This window comes from Halyomorpha halys, unplaced genomic scaffold, assembly GCF_000696795.3.
Source record: "Halyomorpha halys isolate HHAL.00 unplaced genomic scaffold, Hhal_1.1 Scaffold1384.1, whole genome shotgun sequence".
In the NCBI taxonomy this organism is placed as follows: domain Eukaryota; kingdom Metazoa; phylum Arthropoda; class Insecta; order Hemiptera; family Pentatomidae; genus Halyomorpha; species Halyomorpha halys.
In genome coordinates, this window is record NW_027109385.1 from 117,987 (window position 1) to 138,459 (window position 20,473).

Here is a 20,473-nt window from a genome sequence, read left to right on the forward strand (position 1 = left end):
AAGATGGTAATTCATTGAGTACCTCTTAGAGGTAAGGTGCGGTTTTTTAGTTTTCTTATTTAAATTAGTTCCTTCAAACAAATAATATTTGGATTCACGGGAATATGATGAGATTAAGAAATCAGATCTAAGGATATATGTACAAAGAGGCCAAGTGGGAATAAGAAGATAATTAGCTAGAGACCTCTTGGAGGGAGGCCCTATAGAAGATGGTAACCATTGCGATTCATTTAGTATAAAGTTCACTTCCAACGAAATGTTGTTACATTTATTAAGATCAGATGAAGTCGGGCGATCTGATCTCAAGGGATCAAGGTCATGGAGCTCGGTGGGGCCAAGAGAACTGCCTGGAGACCTCACAGAAGAGAGTAAGTGCTGTGAGTGATTTTGTATAAAGGAAACATCCAGCGAAATGTCATTGGTTTCATCAGCGTCTAACGGAGTAGACTGATTAGATTTTAGGATTTCAGGCTGAGGCAGGCGGGTAGGTTCAGGTTGACCACAGATTGGGGGCCTTTTGGAGGTGCATGCAAATAATAAGTAGTGAAAAGAAAAGAATAGCCGAATTTTGTATTTTTAAATAAGTAAACATAATAAAAGGAACACAAAATAAATAAAAATATACAAACTAGAAAAAAAATAATGCTTAAAACTATTACAAAATTACATGAATTGAACGAAAGAGAGAAGAAAAAAGGTGATTGATGGGGCCCTGGTTGTGGTTGTCCTGAGTGGATGTTCTGGTGGAAGTAGATCGACGTACGTCCGGCCGCCTTGTCCTCTTGGAGGATGAGCCGAAGTAGTCCGCCCGCCGTGACTAAAATAATTTAAGCTGGTGCAGATGGCCAGAATGCTGGCAACTACAAGTATATAGTGAGGAGACAATATGTGTGTGCACACTGAGACTCTAAGAAGTCGTCTGTCTATTTTTCAGTATAAAAACTACAGAAAGTAATTGTTTTTCTTTTTTGACTTAATAAAAATCATATGTTCCAATAATCGATTTGTGGACCATATGTTGGGCACAACACTAGGTATTAACCTCTCTTTAAGATCTTGGTACAGTTCCACTTCCAGGGAATTTTCTGCCAAATCTCTTACCTGATAATAACCTCTTACATGGCTTTGCGATCAAACTGAGCTATAGTGTACTGAAACTGTTTTAAGCTACTTTTCACACCATACAGAGCAAAAACTGTTTCAGTTTGTAAGAAAAAAACTTCGGTATCTTCCCTTCAAAATACTGGGATGTTGTCTCCACCAGTTGTGGTATTAATGCAGAGTTCTTATTCTCTTCCTCACCCAACATGAGAAGATCAAATAATACTGCTTTTTGACTCCATTTATTATAATAGAGCCAGGGATATAACAAGAAAAAAAAATTAAATAATACTCATGACTCAGCATTGGGGTCACCTATTTTTAGTGTATTATAATATAATACCACCATAATCTAATGCTACATTAACACAAAAGTAAAAGAGGTGTTTTCACTGTCTTTAAATAAGTAACACAAAAGAAAGTCATGTTTACTTTTTATTAATTAGCTCAAAATGAATCACAATAATAATTGAATAATTAGAACAGATGTTTTATATTTTTTCAGGAGGTGAACCAATGTTTATAAAAATTAATCAGCTTTGATAAATTTATTTAAATCACACCAACATGATAAATATATAATAAGATAATGCAATATGATAAAACAATTAAAATATAAACAAAAAGAGTGTAAAAAGATTTAAATAAAAAAAAAACAATAACACCGCAGTACGTTAAGAAAATATAAATATAAATGAGTAGAATATAAACTAATAAGTATAGTAACGTGTGATAGAATTACTAATATAAAACTTGGGTAATGAATAATGAAGACAAAAATTAATAGTAACAAACATGGGAAAATTAAAATAAAGAGTGATGAAGAAAATGAGCTATAAGTATGGTGCAATAACAGATAAGGAGGGTAGGTGAATGGATAAGTAAAGGAATAGAAAGAGCTAATAGAAGAAAAATAGTAATAAAGGTATGAACTGGAGATTTCAGAGTGAGGTATAAAAAGCCTAGATAGTAAAATAATTGAATAAGAGTAAGAACTATGAAACATGGAGAAAGTAATGATACAATAAATTAAGAAATATTAAAACTAACAAAAAGATCATAAAATAGAGACATATTAGTAATAAAATATACAGAATGTGATATAATCTAGAAAAAAGACATAAAGTATACAGTACAGATCAAAATAGTAGATTCAATAAATATAAGGTATACAGTATGGATAAACATAGTCAGAAATAAAACAACAATCACAAATAGTAACAATGAAGTCACTAAGTCAGATTGTATCTCCCTTATTTACAGACATATCCTAAACCTCATCAAATATAATTAATTCAGACATTATGACTACTTCTCCTACCCTACTCTCTTTTCTACTTTATACACATTTCCTTAAATTTACTTTTTATTTTCTATAATTTTATTTTACGTTAATTTTTTTCTCTCTCTTTTCCTATTCTCCCAGCTTTAAATATTGTTACGATTTGTCATTGTTGTTTTATTTGTTACTATATTTATCTATGCCGTAAACCTTATATCTATTAGGGGTATTCATGATGTGTTAAATGTAAAATGTTTTACCATGTTAAATGTTTTAAATATAGGATTGTGAGCAGCCCAATTTAAAGTTATGTGTAATGCATAAGAGCCCCTAGCAGATTTTCTGAGCATCTTGTCTTACAATCTTTCCTTCCGAAACTTCATGTTATTGTTTACTTCTAAGTTTTGATTAAAGCAATTTATTATAACTTGCCTAGACTGAGTGAAAAGTGGAAGTTGTGTGAAAGTTTGGCTAATGAGTGTCTTGTTGGTCTTCTAACTTGTGAGGAAGAAAATTAAGATGAGATAATTGACAACTGTGTTGAAACTATTTTCAATGTTCTATCATTCAGATATGCAGTTCATTTTCTTAGAGGATCAGTATCAAAATCTACAGACTTGAGATCTTCAGTGTTATCAAACTTGGATGAAGATTGGTTTAAATCTCTTTTGAGAGTGGACTAATTTCAATTTGAAACTATTATACAAGAAATCATAGGTAATTCTGTGTTTAATTCTAAACATTCTGCCAAACAGTTGTCTGTGAAATTACAGCTTGCAGTTGTGTTGTACAGACTGGGTTGTTCAGAAGGAGCTTCCATTCGCAAAATTGCTAATTTATTTGGTTGTGGAGACGGCGGAATTATCAATATCATAACAAAGAGAGTTTTTATTGCTGTTTTAAGTAAAATACATATGTTTCTTTATTGGCCATCAGAGATTGAGAGAAATGAAATTATTTCCACCACCTTGGACGGATTGTCTCACTGTATTGGGTATGTTGACAGTACAGAAATAGCTTTGGCCGAAAAACCATTTATTGACCCTGATTCTTATTATTCACGAAAGCAGCTGTTTTCATTGAAGGCACAAATAGTTTGTGATTACAAATTCCAAGTAAGGCATTTTACTTGGTTTCCTGGGAGTATACATGACCAGAGAATGTTTAACTACTCCAGTCTTGAAAAAAAAAACCATCTGATTATTTTAGTGGATTGCAGGAGATACAGCATATGCTCTAAAACCTTATGTTTTGACTCTATTTAAGACTCCTCCATGTGGTAATCTCACAGACCATCAGAAAAAATTGAATACTCATTTTAGCAAATATCGTGTGAGGGACGAACATAGCTTAGGTATAATAAAGGAAAAGTTCAACAGCCTCAAGGAATTGAAGATTAGAATTTCCAATAAAGAGTTCATCAAGTCTGCCTGCGCTTGGTTTACTATTAGCTGTATGTTACACAACATTCTGTACCCTACAGAAAAACAATTATTCACGGAAGAAATCATGCCAACCGATGAGACTGAGGATGAGGATCCTGATGCAAATCAAGATGATAACATAACTGGCCATGCCAAACAGAATTATTTGAAAATTTTCAGTAACATATTCCCTCATGGATATTTGATTACTTGCCTGATAATAATCTTTAAGTTTAGTTTGTTACTAATTTCATCTTTGAATACAATTATTATGTTCTAAGAAAAATTATATCAAATAAAAGTTGAGATTATTTGTTAAGCCCACTTTTTTTTAGAATTTATTTTATCAATGAACCCATTATCCTCTTATCTTCAGACCTTGTCCAAAACAAGGCGTTCCTCTAATATTCTTGTTCTTGACTGTGCTATCTTCCTACAAATTATTTTTATTAATTCTCGTTTTTATTAATTTATTTATTCCTCTGTTCAAAAATACACCTCTGTTTATTTCAATATTATTTTCAATTAATGCTAGTTAGATATTATCTTGATAATAAAACTAACTTATTTAATTCAAATGATCTATTGACTTGGTTTCTGATTTTATAAATTTCCATATTTTTTTTATATAGCATGCTGCAGAAATTGAAAAGAAACAAAATGAATCAGAAAATAAAAAACTTCTTGGCACTGTTGTGCAGTATGGTAATGTTATTCAGGTATATAATCTATATATTTAAAGCTTATAATATTTAAAAATAAATCAAATGACTAATTTATTTTTTTCTTTTCATATAAGCTTTTGCATTTGAAGTCAAACAAGTATTTAACTGTAAATAAAAGACTGCCTGCACTTTTGGAGAAAAATGCTATGCGTGTATACCTAGATGCAAATGGAAACGAAGGTTCTTGGTTTTATATTTTACCCTACTACAAACTTAGAACTACTGGTGACAATGTAGTTGTTGGTGATAAAGTTATTATGAATCCTGTTAATGCTGGTCAACAGGTATTACATTTTTCAGCGAACTGTGATCTTCCTGACAATGTTGGTTGTAAAGAGGTAATATTTTATAATTTTATTTTTATTGGAATATATTATTTTATTAATTATGCTCATGTAGAGTAAGTAGAATCCCAACTACTGCATACTCATGCACTAGTTTATTAATGTATGGAAGTTGAGAGTTAATCTTTTTTAGCACATCCCTGTTCGCTGTACAAAAGAACGGAGTTGAATTGTGTCTATTTTTTCTACATTTGATGAGGAAGCAAATGTAATTTAATTTCAATAATATCCAGATGTGCTGCAGTATTGAACTGAGCTGTTGCATTATCATGTTACTCTGATTTGATATTGTGTTGTTAACAAATTTTTTATACAAGTCATAATAAAATGGCTAAATGAGATTGCATTCTGTTTATTACTTTCAATTCTTGATTTATATTTGCAGAGGATATAGTTAAAAATCGGCTACCAATGAATTGATCATATATTTAGCTAATTTCATATGAATTGAGCGAAAGAATGACTATCACCTATTGGTTAGTTTTTTATTTTGAGTAATATTGATATAGTGCAAATTCCATCTTTGTGCTTTCCCAATTTTTAGAAATTACACTTAATTTTTATATGTGTATGACACTTTTATTATTGTAAAAATTCAAATAGTAATCCTTCTTTTATCTTTAGGTGAATGTTGTGAATTCCAACACTTCATGGAAAGTTAATTTGTTTATGGAACATATTGAGAACATGGATGAAATATTAAAAGGTGGTGATGTTGTTAGGTTATTTCATGCTGAACAAGAAAAATTCTTAACTATGGACGAATATAAAAAGAAGCAACATGTATTTTTAAGGACAACTGGTAGAACATCAGCTACTGCTGCCACTAGTAGTAAAGCATTATGGGAAGTAGAGGTTCGTATACTTTTGTGAAAAATATTAAGGTGTTGTATAATGTATCATTTACTCTAAAAATGTAAACCTGTAGGATACTATATCCTGTAATGACATGAATATTCATCAATAAAATATTTCTGAGAAGAAGATGGTTGGGATTGCAGTCAGTGAAGAACACAAATAAGTTTTCCCCCAACCTTTTTCTCCTCATATATATTATCCACGGTTGACTTATCATAATAAAATATGTCATTATTTTCTTGTAATTATTTTTTAGATCGATTTGAATTTCAAATATAAAAATAAGAATTTCAAATGAGTTTGGAAAAGCAAAATAAGAAATTCTTAAATTTATACAATGATTGTTTCATTAGTTAATATTTGTCTATTCATCTACTTTCATTTAGAAACCTTTTTACAGCATCTTGCTTGATCTGAGGCAAATAACAAGTTAACTTAGTGCATGTGGCCTATAATCTATCCATATTATATCTTCTGAATCGAATAGCATAGAGCATGATAAATTACTCAGTATAATTAAATAGAAAAAAGTTTATTGTATGGTCAGTGACCATCTGTTTTGATTTTATGAAGGTCTATAAAAAGCAGGTTTTGAATGAGAATGGGGAATAACAGATATCAGGATGGAGAGAATTTCAGAGGATGATGGAGTGAACAAGAAAAAATTGTTTTAATCCTTTATTTATGTGAAATGTATTTAGGATAGATAGTTAGGATCTTGTTGGATGAGAGTGGATTTAGGACTTGAATCGAAGGAGATTGTAGTTATAAGAAGGGTGATAAGTGTTGGTAATTAGGTAAGGTTATGATCCAAGAAAATTTAGTGTAGAAATTATATATATATGTTATATTCAGAGTACAGGTATTATTGGTCATAATCCTAAGACTCCCCCTGTCAAAAATGGCAGAATGTATATATAAATATATATATATAGGATTAAGGAGCCAAATAAAGGAGTATATGAAGTGATCTCGTGTGTCATTACTAGTCCCTTTTATATCTCTTGTTTTTAAGTCTTCTCTTTCGGTTGAACATATCTGGTGCCGAAACTTTTAGACGTACATAATATGTAAGAACGGAAACTTGTTTTTTTTTTTCTTGCTTCGGGCAATTGTTTATAGTAAGAAAATAATATTTTGAGAGCAGCAGTTCTGACAGTGCCAGAGGATCCTCCTGCAGCTACAGTGGTAGAGTCACTACAGAATCAGGGGCTTCCACCACTACCGAGTACGACCTTGCGGCAGCACATGCAAACACGTTACAATGGATTAACATTCGCACCGCTACTTCGCAGGACTTGAGGAAGTCTGTCTCAGATTTGGACAAGTTCACCAGGGAGACGGGTGAGTTAAATCATTTTATAAAAGGAGCAGATCGCTGCTAAGGTAGGAGAGAACCTGCTAGACAGGGAGGATGTGAACTCATTAAGAGCTGCAGTGTTGTGTCGGATTAAAAGAAGCGTCTTGAACCAAATCCAAATCGACGAAGAGACACTGTGGAACCTGGTGAAGGACAGACTGAAAGCGTTCAGTGACGGCCGATGGACACCCAAGGAAGACATCTTTCAGATGTTGCGGGAAGAGAAGAGGACCAGGCAGAGTAATGGACAATATTAAAGGTGCAACTAGCTAGAGAAACCGGAAAACGAGAAGGGCTACCCAGAGATCAGACCTTCATGCACTGTGCACGTACGCAGGAAATGATAGACACCAGTACGAGAGAAGTGGAGATGAGAATGGATGGAAACGGGTCTCATACAATCGGCCAAGAGTGGATCAGACCTTCTGGAGGAAAAAGGATTTCAGAGATCGTGGAAGAGAGAGGAATGGGACTGGAGAGAGACGAGCGAACCAGGCTAGTTGACCAAGAAATGGGGGCAGGGAAGAAGACCGAAGATGCCATGGTTGCGGCAGAACCGGACAATTGGTGGCCCACTACCCATGCACAAAATGCTTCAAGTGCGGTAACGAGGGACATATTGCGAGGCAGTGCCCGTATCTATATATGTGGAGGGATATGAACAGAGGCGAACCTATGGAAGTGAACGCACAGGGAGTAAGGAGAAAAGGGCCTAGCCTAGCCCACCCCTCCTGTTCTCATTCTGATTCGCTGTCCTCTTCACCATCCTCCATTGGTGGCTTGCCGACCCCGGGTGATCGAGGCCTTCCGAATGTAAAGTGCGTTGGCCTGACCACCTCCCTCCACCCGTAGATGAATTCCCTGAAGTACGGGTAGTTCTCCTCCGACTCGGCGAGGGCGAAGATCCCACTTTTCTCGACAACCTGGCATGGTGTCCTTCCATCGCGGTGCAGTCCAATACCACATGCTCTGCTGTTTCTGGGACACCACACCTCGGGCACCAAGGGTCAATGTTCATTCCGAAGCATTGTAGCTTTCCCCGGAATCCACCGTGTCCTGTCAGGATCTGCGAGACCCAATAGTCTGGGATGACCCAACCTGCTCTCAATCTTGAGTGGACGGTGGGAAAGAATTTCCTCAGCGTCGCACCTTTCTCGCTAGTCTGCCACCGTCCATTCCACTCCTCAATGTACTCTTCTCGCTGGAACTTCTTCCAACGGTTCGGGGTCTCGCCGATCCTCCCCTGGAGTCCCGTCGGTAGCACTCACAGCCCCTGCCTTTTCACATCCTACTTCATAGCATCCTCCTTGAGGATGATGTCCAGGGGTATTGCTCCGGCCAGCACCTGCACCGCCTCATGCGAGCGCCACCTGCAACGTTCTATATGCCTTCTTGATCCTCAGCAGAGCCAGTCGTTGCGTAGTGGCCAGTCTCTTCTGCTCCTGCGTGAGGGTTCAACTCCACGCAGGGGATGCGTGCCTCAGGATACCCAAGACCATTCCTTTGTAAATAGTCATCGTAGCGGGGTACCTGAGGCCCCAGAAAGCACCCCCTATACTGCTCAGCCCATTAAGTGACAGAGACACCCTATCCCTCAGGTACGCCAGGTGAGGGGTGGCGTCGAAGCATCTCCTCATCCTCACTCTGAGGTATGTCACTTCCTCACCCACCCTCACCTTCTCTCCCTGCATGTCCAGAGTGATAGGCTGAGCTCTGTCCGTGGAGCCTTTTAGGAGTATGGCCTGAGTCTTAGCTGCGGCTATACTCAACCTTCTCCTCACGCACCACTCTCCAACCAGACTGGCACATCTCTCCGCTTTGTTCTTCAATCTGTCTCTGCTATTCCTGGCCACGATGACTGCTAGGTCGTCGATGTAGGCCATGGCAAGGAACCCTCTATCTTCTAGTTCCCCCAACAACTCATCGAACACCTACTTCCACAGGGGAGCCTCTCTCGATCCTTCTCTCGACCTCGGAATAGCTACTCCTGATCTTCACACTCCTGTTACTATGGTAACTACTTACGAGGGAGTATAAGTTGCTGGGGGTGTCGAACTCCTGCAACCGCTGGAGTCCGCGCGGCCACCAAACACTATCGATGGCGGGGGATATTTTGAACAGTATCATCAAGACATATTTCTCCACCCTCCTTTCTACATTCTCACGCACCCTCAGCACCGCATCTGTTGTTTCCTTGCCACGGGCTGAGCCGTATTGCTGTGGGTGACTGGCAGCACTGAGGACTGGTCTGAGGCTATGCACTATCATATGCTCCAGGACCTTGCTGATAACAGGGAAGAGGCATATAGGCCGATAGGCCTTCGGCGATTCCTTATCCTTGCCTCCCCCTTTGTAGAGCAGTCTCAAGTTTGCAATCCTCCACCTGCTCGGAAAGTACCCCTTATCCAAGCAATCATTGAAGATTTCCAAAACCTCCTCCTCGATATATGGGGCACTGTTCCTGAGGATTGCAGCGTCCAAGGCGTCAAGTCCCGGAGCCCTCTCAATCCTCTGCCTGTCCACGGCAAGACATAGGTCCCATAAGTCCCACTGTGGGCATAGGTCGTTACCTGGTGGGTATGACGTGGTGCGTCTCACCATACTCTCCTCTGCAGTGTCCTGGGACGGATCATCCCTGGGGTATGTATAATCGATGTACATCATTGCCGTTTCTTCCAGGGTGGTTGCCTGGGCTCCTCCAACTTTGATGGCAGCCATCATTTGTATTGGCTTCACCTTGCCCAGCGCCACTATGGATGCCCCAGGGATTCTTCTCTGACTCCTCGACGATGAACTCGTCCCAGGACTTCTTCTGGTGACGCACGCCGTTTCGGTATACCCTATACCTATGCTTGCTTTCCTCAAGGAGTACAGATCTCCTCTCTTCATCTCTGCACTCCTGGTACCTACGCCTGGCCCTATAGTACTCTCTCTTCAGATGCGTCCAGGCCGGCATCCACCATGGGACCAGACGTGCTCTCGCCCTGCGGTGCTGAAGGGTAATATTGGCCACTTGGGTGATGGCGCCCGTCAGGGTTGCCACTCTGTAGTCATTTCCTGACTCTTCCTCCATCAGTGCCACCTCCTCCCATTCTCTTTCCACCAATATCCCCTCCAGTTCACTGCCCTTGGCAGGGTGTCCATACTTCTGACACTGCAGGCAGAGCAGGGGGTCGAGGTAGTCTCTGATGGTCATGCTCCACCATCCTATCGTCGTGTCGGCTGCGGAAAAGTTCATCAGGGCGAGCCTCACTGACTGGTGGACTTCCAGGAGTGGAAAAGCAGGGTCTCATCCACTCCATGTCCTCCTATCTGGCATTTCCCAGGCCACTCTTATCCCACAGGTACCTAACCAGGATCTTCTCGTCCCAGTGCTTTGCCACTCCCTTAACTTCGAGGCGGGGCCTCCTCGCCATCACCAGCTTCCCCTCAAGTCCTCCCTGCTTCAGCCGGTCCCATTGTAGGAGTCTCTTTGCCTGGTCCGCACCCTCTGTCCTTATCAGGACCGCGTTACTATTGGTGACTCTCACCATTTTGGCAGAGACTCCTGTCTGCTTCAGTTCCTCTTCGGAAGGAAGCTTTTTTTTTTTTTATTCCCCTCCCTTGCCATTTCTGGCATACGGGGCGCGGGAGCAGTGGGGTAGTGGGCTGGAGTTTGCGCATGCCACTGCTCCCAAAGATCACCAATTCTTTTTTTTTTTTATTCTTTTATTAATTATTTAATTATTACTTCTTTTTTTACTGTGGTGGAGCCCAGCGCTAAGTTTAGCGCCTTACTGATGGAGCAGCACCTTGTCCACTGCATCCGTCGGGATGCCTCCTGCAGTTACCAGGCTGGTCCAGCCCTCCTGGTCTTAGTCTGGGTCAGCTTCCTCATCTTCTGGTGGCTTGCCGATGTTGGGCGGTCAAGCCCTTCCCATAGTGAAATGAGTGGGGCCCACCACCTCCTTCCACCCGTAAATGAACTCCCTGAAGAAGGGATGATTCTCTTCTTCCATCAACCAGGGAAAGTCCGACTCAGTGAGGGCGTAAATCCCGGTATTTCTCGACAGCCTGGCTCGGTGTCCTTCCATGGCAGAGCAATCTATTATTACGTGTTCTACTGTTTCAGGAACTCCGCACGTTGGGCACCAGGGGTCGATGTTCTTTCCAAAGCTCTGCAGCTTTCTCAGATACCCCCCGTGTCCTGTTAGGGTCTGTGAGACCCAATAGTCTGGGAGGACCCATTTAGCCTTCAATCTAGAAAGGACGGTAGGGAAGAATTTTCTCAAAGTAGCGCCCTTCTGGCTTGCTACCAACCGTCCATTCCACTCCTGTATTGAGTCCTCTCGCAGTATTTTCTTCCATAAGTTTGGAGTCTCACCGATCCTCTCTCGGAGCTCCTCCGGCAGCACTTCTAGTTCCTGCCTCTTAACTTCATATTTAATGACATCCTCCCTGAGGATGAGGTCCAGGGGCATCGCTCCAGCCAGCACCTGCACTGCCTCATGTGACACCGTTCTGTATGTCTTCGTGACCCTTAGCAGAGCCAGTCTCTGTATCGTGGCCAGTCTTCTCTTCTGTGTCTGCGTGAGGTTTCAGGAACAGATAGGAATCAACCGAATGTTTGTCCGTTGCACAAGGATGGTAGAAACTCTTCGAGATGAGAAACGGCAAAAGGAGGTCACTCTTGCCTACCACCAAGGGAAAACCAACCACCGCAGAGTGAGCGAGACGGTGCAAGCCCTCAAGCAACATTACTTCTGGTGGGGGATGAAGAAGATGGTCCAGGATGTCATAGGAGACTGTAATGTGTGTCTTTGCACGAAATACGATCGGCATCCACCTCGAACGTTATAGGAAGAGACACCCACTGCACAGAGACTGCTCAGTGATATTCAGATCGGCTCCTTTACGTGGAAGGGTTACAGATGGGTCACTGCCCATTGACCTGTTCAGCAAGGCGGCAATGGCGCCTAGTGGAAGATTGATCATCCGATGCCGTATTAGCAGCATTCAGGACATGGTTCCAATTTTATGGAGTCCCAGGTCAAATTTCATCTGACGGGGGAAGGGAATTTGATAATGCCACGATCAGGGAAGAAATGAAAGCTTTAGGGGTGGACTGGCATATTAACACTCCGGGTCATCCAAAAAGTAGAGGGGGGTGGAGGGACTTCACAGCACCCTAAGTGACCACCTGAGAGTTTACCATGCGGACAAAGGGTTGGAGCCGGACGAGGTGATGGTAAGGGCAGTGGCTGCGTACAACCACTCCATCCACACCACTACGGGGTTTTCACCGTTCGAAGTTTTATTTGGCCTTCAAGGACGTCGCAGGAATTTTATGGACACAGCGGAAGCGGAGGGGGAAATCATCAGTCACGGGACGAATATGTGAAAGCTATGGGAAAAAGCGAGAGGGCGGATCAAATGGGAGAAACAGCGGCGAGGACAAGATTTGGATCTCCGTGATGTGCTGGGAGATATTAAAATCAGGACGGTTGTTTATCGTAGGTTAGGGTCTAATAGGAGCAAAGAATCCCTGTGATATGAGGGGCCATTCCGGGTGACTACAATCAGGGAACACAACGGAGTCACTATAGAAAGCATACAGGAACCGAAGAAAAAGTGTACGGTTCAGGTTGAACAATTAAGGTTTCCAGCATATGATATGGAGCATATTAGCCCCAAAATAAGAACTAAATGCTAAATATTTTTTTATGATTGATTTTTGATGGAAACTCCACACAAGTCACCCTACTGAAGCCCTAAAAATCAGGCTGAAATGTCTGAAAACGTCAAATAAAATGAGATTTACTTTTTCTTTTTTTATTACCCCTACCTGGTCATTTCTGACACATGGTAGGGTTATGTACAGGTTACTATTACATTTAAACCTTTTTACTAACACTAAAGATCGTATTCCTCTCCAACACCACTCAAATGTTGTCTACCATATTCCTTGCTCCTCCCTTACCAGTAATTCTTTCTATATAGGCAAAACCAAGAACCACCACAGATCCTGTATTTCTCAACAAAAATTATACATAACTTCTCACAACCAAGCTGTCTCTAAACGCTCAGAACATGGTCATACGCTTCATTACTCCTTTGATCTTGACCATACCACAAGTTTAGCCACTGTTTTTAACTACTAAAAACCCTCCTCACCATAAGAAACCCAGACAACACCCTATCCACTGACTGGTGCACTGAACCAACTTGCTCAGGCAGACTTTTAAATTACCACTCCCAGCATCCTTACCATCAAAAAATTAACGTAGCCAAAAACTTCATTCATCATTGTTTTTCCCTATCTGATTCCAAAGAAACACACACCACACAAAACAAATACTCTTAACTAATAATGTTCCCCTCCATATCATTCATAAACTTATAAATAACTACCAAAATTGTCTCACCACTTCACCTAATTCTTTACAACACTTCTCTATCCCCTTATACAGGTTACTACCATACATCTCCTCTTTTTCAGAAAACATCTAAAAATTCTTATGTTCTACTATACCTAATCTTCATATTGCTTTTAAACCTCACAACACACTATCTAATATCTATTCACAACTTAAATACTCTATTCCTTTCCCAGAATATGATCATAATAATAACTATATGGATTATATAATTTAGGAACATAAATATAAATTCAATGATAGAATACGTAACTAATAATAACTATAAGGATTATATAATTTAGGAAACATAAGTATAAATTAAATGATAGAATACATAACTAATATTAAAAAGAAGAAATAATATATTGATAGAAAATATAGTAAAGATACTACAATGAATACATTATAGATATAATATAATAAATGTAAGAGAAGTAAGTAAAGACTATTAAATATAATCGTATAAACCTAATCATACAAAATAATTAGATTATGATAACAAATGTTTTCTCTATTGATTATAATAATAATATTTTATCTACATTGATAATTGTATAGTCATGAAAAAACAAGTTAATTGAAACAAATGGATAAATAAATATAAGTGAATAAAATATAGTTAAGAACAATAAAATATAAGTATATAAGTAAATTGAAAATGAAGTATATAAAGATTATTAAAAAGAAGTAATAAAGTATTGAAATGAGCAAAAAAATTAAAGTAGTGATAGAATGATAATACCCAGGTGAGAAGAGGATGATAAAAATATTTAGTGATGATATTAAGGTGAGCATAAAATGATTGAGTCTTAATTAAGTTTATGATGAGAAGATGGTTGGGGGTGCGGTCTGTAAAAAAACAAAAATAAGTTGAGAGAACTTATTTAATTGTGCCAACGTTTCATAGCCTTTATCAGGGCTAAGAACAAAGAGCAAGATAACTAACAATGAATACAAAAAAAAATTAAAAAGAGAAAATATAAACAGAGTGACAAGTAAATAAATATACATAATGAAAATTAGTAAAAATAAAGTGATGAAAAAAGTGGGGGAAAAAACCCTTTAATTAAATATGTAAGTAGAATAACATAATTAAGGGAAGAAAATTTAAAAATTATATAATGCAAAGAAACGTAGAAATACGAATATATTAATTTAATAATAATTAAAAATTAAAGTTATGGAAAGAAAAAAACAATTAAATAATAAAAAAAAAAATTAATAAATAAAAGAAAATATATGTTACTGATGAAATATTCAAGTATAATATTAGAATAAAGAAACAAAAAATAATGTTGAGTTAGACAAAAGAAGTGAATAGAAACCATGACAATAATAATATGTGGTGAATATAACTAACAACGTGGGTAAAGAGAAATAAGAAGACAATAGAGAAGGAGAAGGGGTAAGAAAATAAAATAATATATATATAAGATATGTTCAGCCAAAAGAGAAGACTTAAAAAAAAAAGAGATATAAAAGAGGCTAGTAATGAGACACACGAGATCACTTCATATGCTCCTTTATTTGGCTCCTTAATGCTATATATATACATTCTGCCATTGTTGACAGGGGGAGTCTTAGGATTACGATCAATAATACCTGTACTCTGAATATAACTCCCCCCAGCCAGTTTACGAACAGTCTCTTGTAAACTCAAAATAAAACAAAAAAATGAGATAAAAAAAATTGGAACAAAACATAACTCAAACTTATACTAAATATATATGTACAAAAACAACAGGAAAAAAAAAATCACATAAACTTTTACAAATGACTTCTTGCATCTAACAAAAATAAAGATAAGAAAAGAAAATAAGACAAAAAACTCACTTACTCCTAGGAGATCTCAAATCTAAGTGAGCTAGTGGCGCATGTGGTAAGACTCTGAATTAAAAAGCACATAAGGAAGATGATGAAATTACCAGAAGGCGAGAATATGTTACTAATAGAGAATATGTTAACAAGTTATTTGAATGGGTAAAAATAATAAATTGAAGATATTTGACTTTTTATTACAAAACTTTTATTTGAAAGAGGAAAACGTATCAGAGGGTGACGACCAATGGTTATAGAAAGTGTTAAAAAATATGTTATAAAGATAACAAAATTACCGGAAGGTGAAAATACGTTACAAGTTGTTTGGGTTGGTGAAAAAAGTTTTTTTAAAAATCGAAGATATAAAAAACTTATTTAAAAGAGGAAAAAAAAAGTATAAAAAGGTCCCGACAAATGGCTTAAAAAAAAAGATAAAAAATAAATTAAAAAAAGGAATAATAATAATAATTAAAAATAAATACAAAAATATGATTGTAATAATAAAATTAAGAAAAAAAAAAATAAAGAAAGAAAAAAAACTTTGTTAGCTCCCGAGTTAGATATAGATGTTTTATCAAAATCGAAGGAGTGATTTGAAGAGAGAGAATGTTCTGAAAGTTTAGAGGCAGAATGATTATGTGTTAAAACAGAATATTTGTGTTGTTTGAGGCATCTTTTAAGAGATTTTTTGTTTCACCGATGTAAGCAGAATTACAATCGGGAGTGGAGCAAGGGATGCGGTATATGACATGTGTTCGGTGTAGAAAAGGGATAGAGTCTTTAAGTTGTGAGTAGATATTAGATAGTGTGTTGTGAGGTTTAAAAGCAATATGAAGATTAGGAATAGTCGAACATAAGAATTTTTAAATGTTTTCTGAAAAAGAGGAGATTTAGGTAGTAGCCTGTATAAGGGGATAGAGAAGTGTTGTAAAGAATTAGGTGAAGTGGTGAGACAATTTTGGTAGTTATTTATAAGTTTATGAATGATATGGAGGGGAACGTTATTAGTTAAGAGTATTTGTTTTGTGTGGTGTGTCTTTCTTTGGAATCAGATAGGGAAAAACAATGATAAATGAAGTTTTTGGGTACGTTAATTTTTTGATGGTAAGGATGCTGAGAGTGGTAATTTAAAAGTCTGCCTTAGTAAGTTGGTTCAGTCCACCAGTCAGTGGATATGGTGTTGTCTGGGTTTCTTATGGTGAGGAGGTCTTTTAGTAGTTAAAAACAGTGGCTAAACTTGTAGGGTTATCCATGTGTCAGAAATGACCAGGTAGGGGTAATAAAAAAAAAAAGTAAATCTCATTTTATTTGACGTTTCAGACATTTCAGCCTGATTTTTAGGGCTTCATTAGGGTGACTTGTGTGGAGTTTCCATCAAGACCAAATATTTAAAAAATATTTAGCATTTAGTTCTTATTTTTGTTGGAATACTTCTATTCCTAAACTTTAAACTAGATTGCAATCATGGTAAGTGTGTTAATGATATGTAATCTAATGAATATAGTTCTCTAACCTCATTTAAATATGATATATTTGATAGTTAATTATAAATTTTAATTGATTTTTTCTCTAGGTTGTACAACATGACCCTTGTCGAGGAGGTGCAGGCCATTGGGATTCATTATTTAGGTTCAAACATCTTGCTACTGGTCACTACTTGGCAGCTGAAATAGATGAAGACACATCAGATGATTACATGAGGTCAAAACTTAGAGGAGGTATTGTGTATAATTACCACTTATGCATTTTTTTAAATTTTTTATTTTGTGAACTTATTTCATTATAAATACTTTTAGATCTTCATGGAAGCCCTGTTTATCATTTAGTATCTGTACCACATACTAATGATATATCATCGTTATTTGAATTGGACCCTACTACTCATACTAGAGGTGACTCCCTTGTGCCTCAAAGCTCATATGTTCGATTGCATCATATCTGTACAACTACATGGGTCCACAGTACTTCAATACCAATTGATAAAGATGAAGAAAAACCAGTAATGTCTAAGGTAAAATTGTTACCACTTATAAAAACAATATTCATTTATTTATTTTGTTACTCATAACAATTACCTATAATGATATAAGTGATCAAATATATTCAGACAAATGGCCTTGTAGTCTATGCAACTATGTTTTTTTAATGGACCAATATTTCCTATAATAAAATAAAATATTTTCATTAAAACTTTTTGGTTTCAGATATTTTAAACCAATAAGTATATTTTATTTTCATCTCATTTTATTATTATATTAGTTAACATTTTTATTCTTTAGGTTGGATGTGCTCCTTTGAAAGAAGATAAAGAAGCTTTTGCTCTCATACCAGTTTCACCTACTGAGGTGAGAGATCTCGATTTTGCAAATGATGCTTGTAAAGTTCTTGCATCTAGCTCAGCCAAATTAGAAAAAGGGACTATATCGCAAAATGATAGAAGGTATGACAGTTTTAGCTTTTTATTTTTCAAATTTTATACTAAATATATATAAAGGATTTTATGGAAAAACAAAAGAAATAATATTTTTCTCAATTGTTGTATGTATCAGCTGCTGAGCTCATAATGAAAATATAAAAAACAAATAAAAATTATGCAACTTTTTTCAGTTATCCGTTTTAATTAGAGGACTAAGCATTTTTCAAAAATAAATATTCTTTACAAAATAGAAGTAAAAAAATTTCCTACAAAGTGCAGACATTACATTTCATTTCTACCTAATGTGAACACCTAGAAGAGCACAAAAAAATCAGAAGTTTTTTTCTCAATGGTTCTACATTCTCATCGTCAGCTGGTGGCTTCACAATGAAAATAGTAAAAAAAGCCAAAACCTTGTAACTTCTTCAATTTTTTGCTTATAACTAGAAATTTAAGCATTTCTCGAACATTATTATTCTATATAAAATTGAAGTGAAACAATTTTTTGCAAAATACATATATTACATTTCATTGTTGGCCAATCTGAAATACCTCTAGAACACTCTTAAGAAAGGCTACTTTTCAGTTTTTTGTGAAAAAATTCAACTCAAACCTCCTTTCTAACTTTCTGATTATACCCAAGTATCAACTTTATATGCCTGAAATTTAAAAATTTCAGTTATGGGTACGTCAAACCAGACAATTAGAATGGAGGTTTTGAAGTTGGTCTAGTAACATTTTAGTTTGGCCCAAAATGAAATAATATATGCAAGTTTTGTTGGAATTATAATTTCAAAGAGAATGTTACTATTTTAGAATTATACTTTTTTAGTTGTAAGGGAAAAACTGATAAAAGTTTCAAACTTTTGGCTTCCTTTTCTATTATTGCTTTGAAACCGGCAGTTAGCTAGGTGGCAAACCTAAAATTTAGATTTAGCACCCCAACAAACAAAAAGAATCATTGGGAAAAAACTTTTATAACATTTTCCTGAAAACATTTTATAGCATGCTTTAGCTGCACTGAAAATTAAATGCGATATACCCTTTTTGTAGGAAATTTTGTCTACTTTAAGTTTATCTTAAAAAATTCTTGTTTTTTTTTGTCAAAACCTTAAAACAAGAACAGTTTTATACTCTGTATTTCTTGTTTATATAGCTGAATGGTATTTTAAAATAGTTTATTATTACGAACGTCTCATCTAATTCAGTATAATAATTATCAAGAATCCAGTAAATAAGATTGTTGAAATAATCAGAAACAATATTAAACTCTTTATTAATATTTCATCTTTATAATTTTTATCAAACTTTAGGCTTTGTAGTTTATACATTATACCTTATATAATATCATAATTAATTTAACTATATTAATACAAAATAATAATGTATAAAATTGTCATTACATTTATTTTTATAACTTTTATGAATAATTTATTTATACACTTGTAAAAAATATGTTTCTATAAAATGTTTTAATTTTTTCTATGTTGATTGTAATTTAGGTCACTCACCAGTTTGCTGCAAGATATAGTTTACTTCATAGCTGGTCTTGAAAATGAACAAAACAAAAGTGAAGCATTGGATCTTGTTGTTACAAACCCTAACAGGTATTTTATTAATTTAATTTGCAAACGTTCTCTGAGTGCTTAGCTTAAATAAAGGGAAGTAAATACTTAAATTAAGGAAAATAAAGTAATCTGGTTACTATTATCATAGAAATATTTCATAATTTTTTTTCATGGTAAAAAGTAAAAAAGATGAAGTTGATATATTGCTGATAAAAATAAATTAGAAGGAAAAGATCATATGCTTAATTTTTGTTTGAATCGTGAATGCATTTTTTTTCAATTCTATACCAAAGATATTACTTTTTGTAATTTATTTAATGTATGTTGTTAGTGCCTGACATTAATAATACTGATATTTTTAAGTGTACATTATAAAACTAACTTTATAATTAGTTCATAAATACATTAATTTTCATTAATCAAAATGACTAATTTCATCATTTATATTTAATGAATTGATTTATTACTGGAATTATGTAAATACTGTCAGTTTTAATTTTGCAATATCTGTTCTTTAGATGTTTGATATTATTGGTACTATGAATTTAAATGCAATTGGATATTACTGAAATATCTGTTATTATTCTTTTTTTTTCTCTGATTTTCTATTTTTAAATAGGTCTCTGAAAATGCAGATGCTTAATCGTTCCCTAAATATTCCAAATATCGAGAATTTTTTTAATATATGAAAGTTTAATTTACATATCATTGAGATTTTGTTAAAAAACTTGGGAAAAAATATAATGCAGAAAATCATTGCTCCTTCCAATGACTTTCTTTACTTAAAAAAAAAATTGATTCAGAAGATAAATTTTTGGTATTACATTATTGTTTATTTATTTTCATAATCACTATTAATTGATGCTAAAATGTAATAATTTGTCATAGCTTAATAAATATAACATTTTCAAAACATATTATATATCTTTATAACAATAACATTAATTTATATTACAGAGACCGTCAAAAACTTCTAAGAGAACAATATATTTTGAAACAATTGTTTAAGATACTTCAGGCTCCCTTTTTAGAATCTAATTCTGGTGAAGGACCCTTTCTACGAATTGAAGAACTGAATGACCCTCGTCATGCACCGTACAAGTACATGTTTCGTCTGTGTTATAGAATATTAAGATTAAGTCAGCAAGATTATAGGAAAAATCAAGTAATTATAAAAAC

General features: G+C 35.7%; 1 protein-coding gene across 1 annotated transcript in view; it reads left to right on the forward strand.

The window, feature by feature from the left end:
* Itpr (Inositol 1,4,5,-trisphosphate receptor) overlaps positions 1–20,473 on the forward strand; it is a gene marked incomplete in the record, with an annotated part of 110,924 nt that overhangs the window by 15,662 nt on the left and 74,789 nt on the right. The window contains 8 exon segments of the mRNA XM_067047567.1: positions 4,440–4,526; positions 4,607–4,870; positions 5,501–5,731; positions 16,884–17,028; positions 17,107–17,321; positions 17,590–17,750; positions 19,229–19,333; positions 20,252–20,459. Coding sequence (XP_066903668.1) covers positions 4,440–4,526; positions 4,607–4,870; positions 5,501–5,731; positions 16,884–17,028; positions 17,107–17,321; positions 17,590–17,750; positions 19,229–19,333; positions 20,252–20,459 — 1,416 coding nt within the window.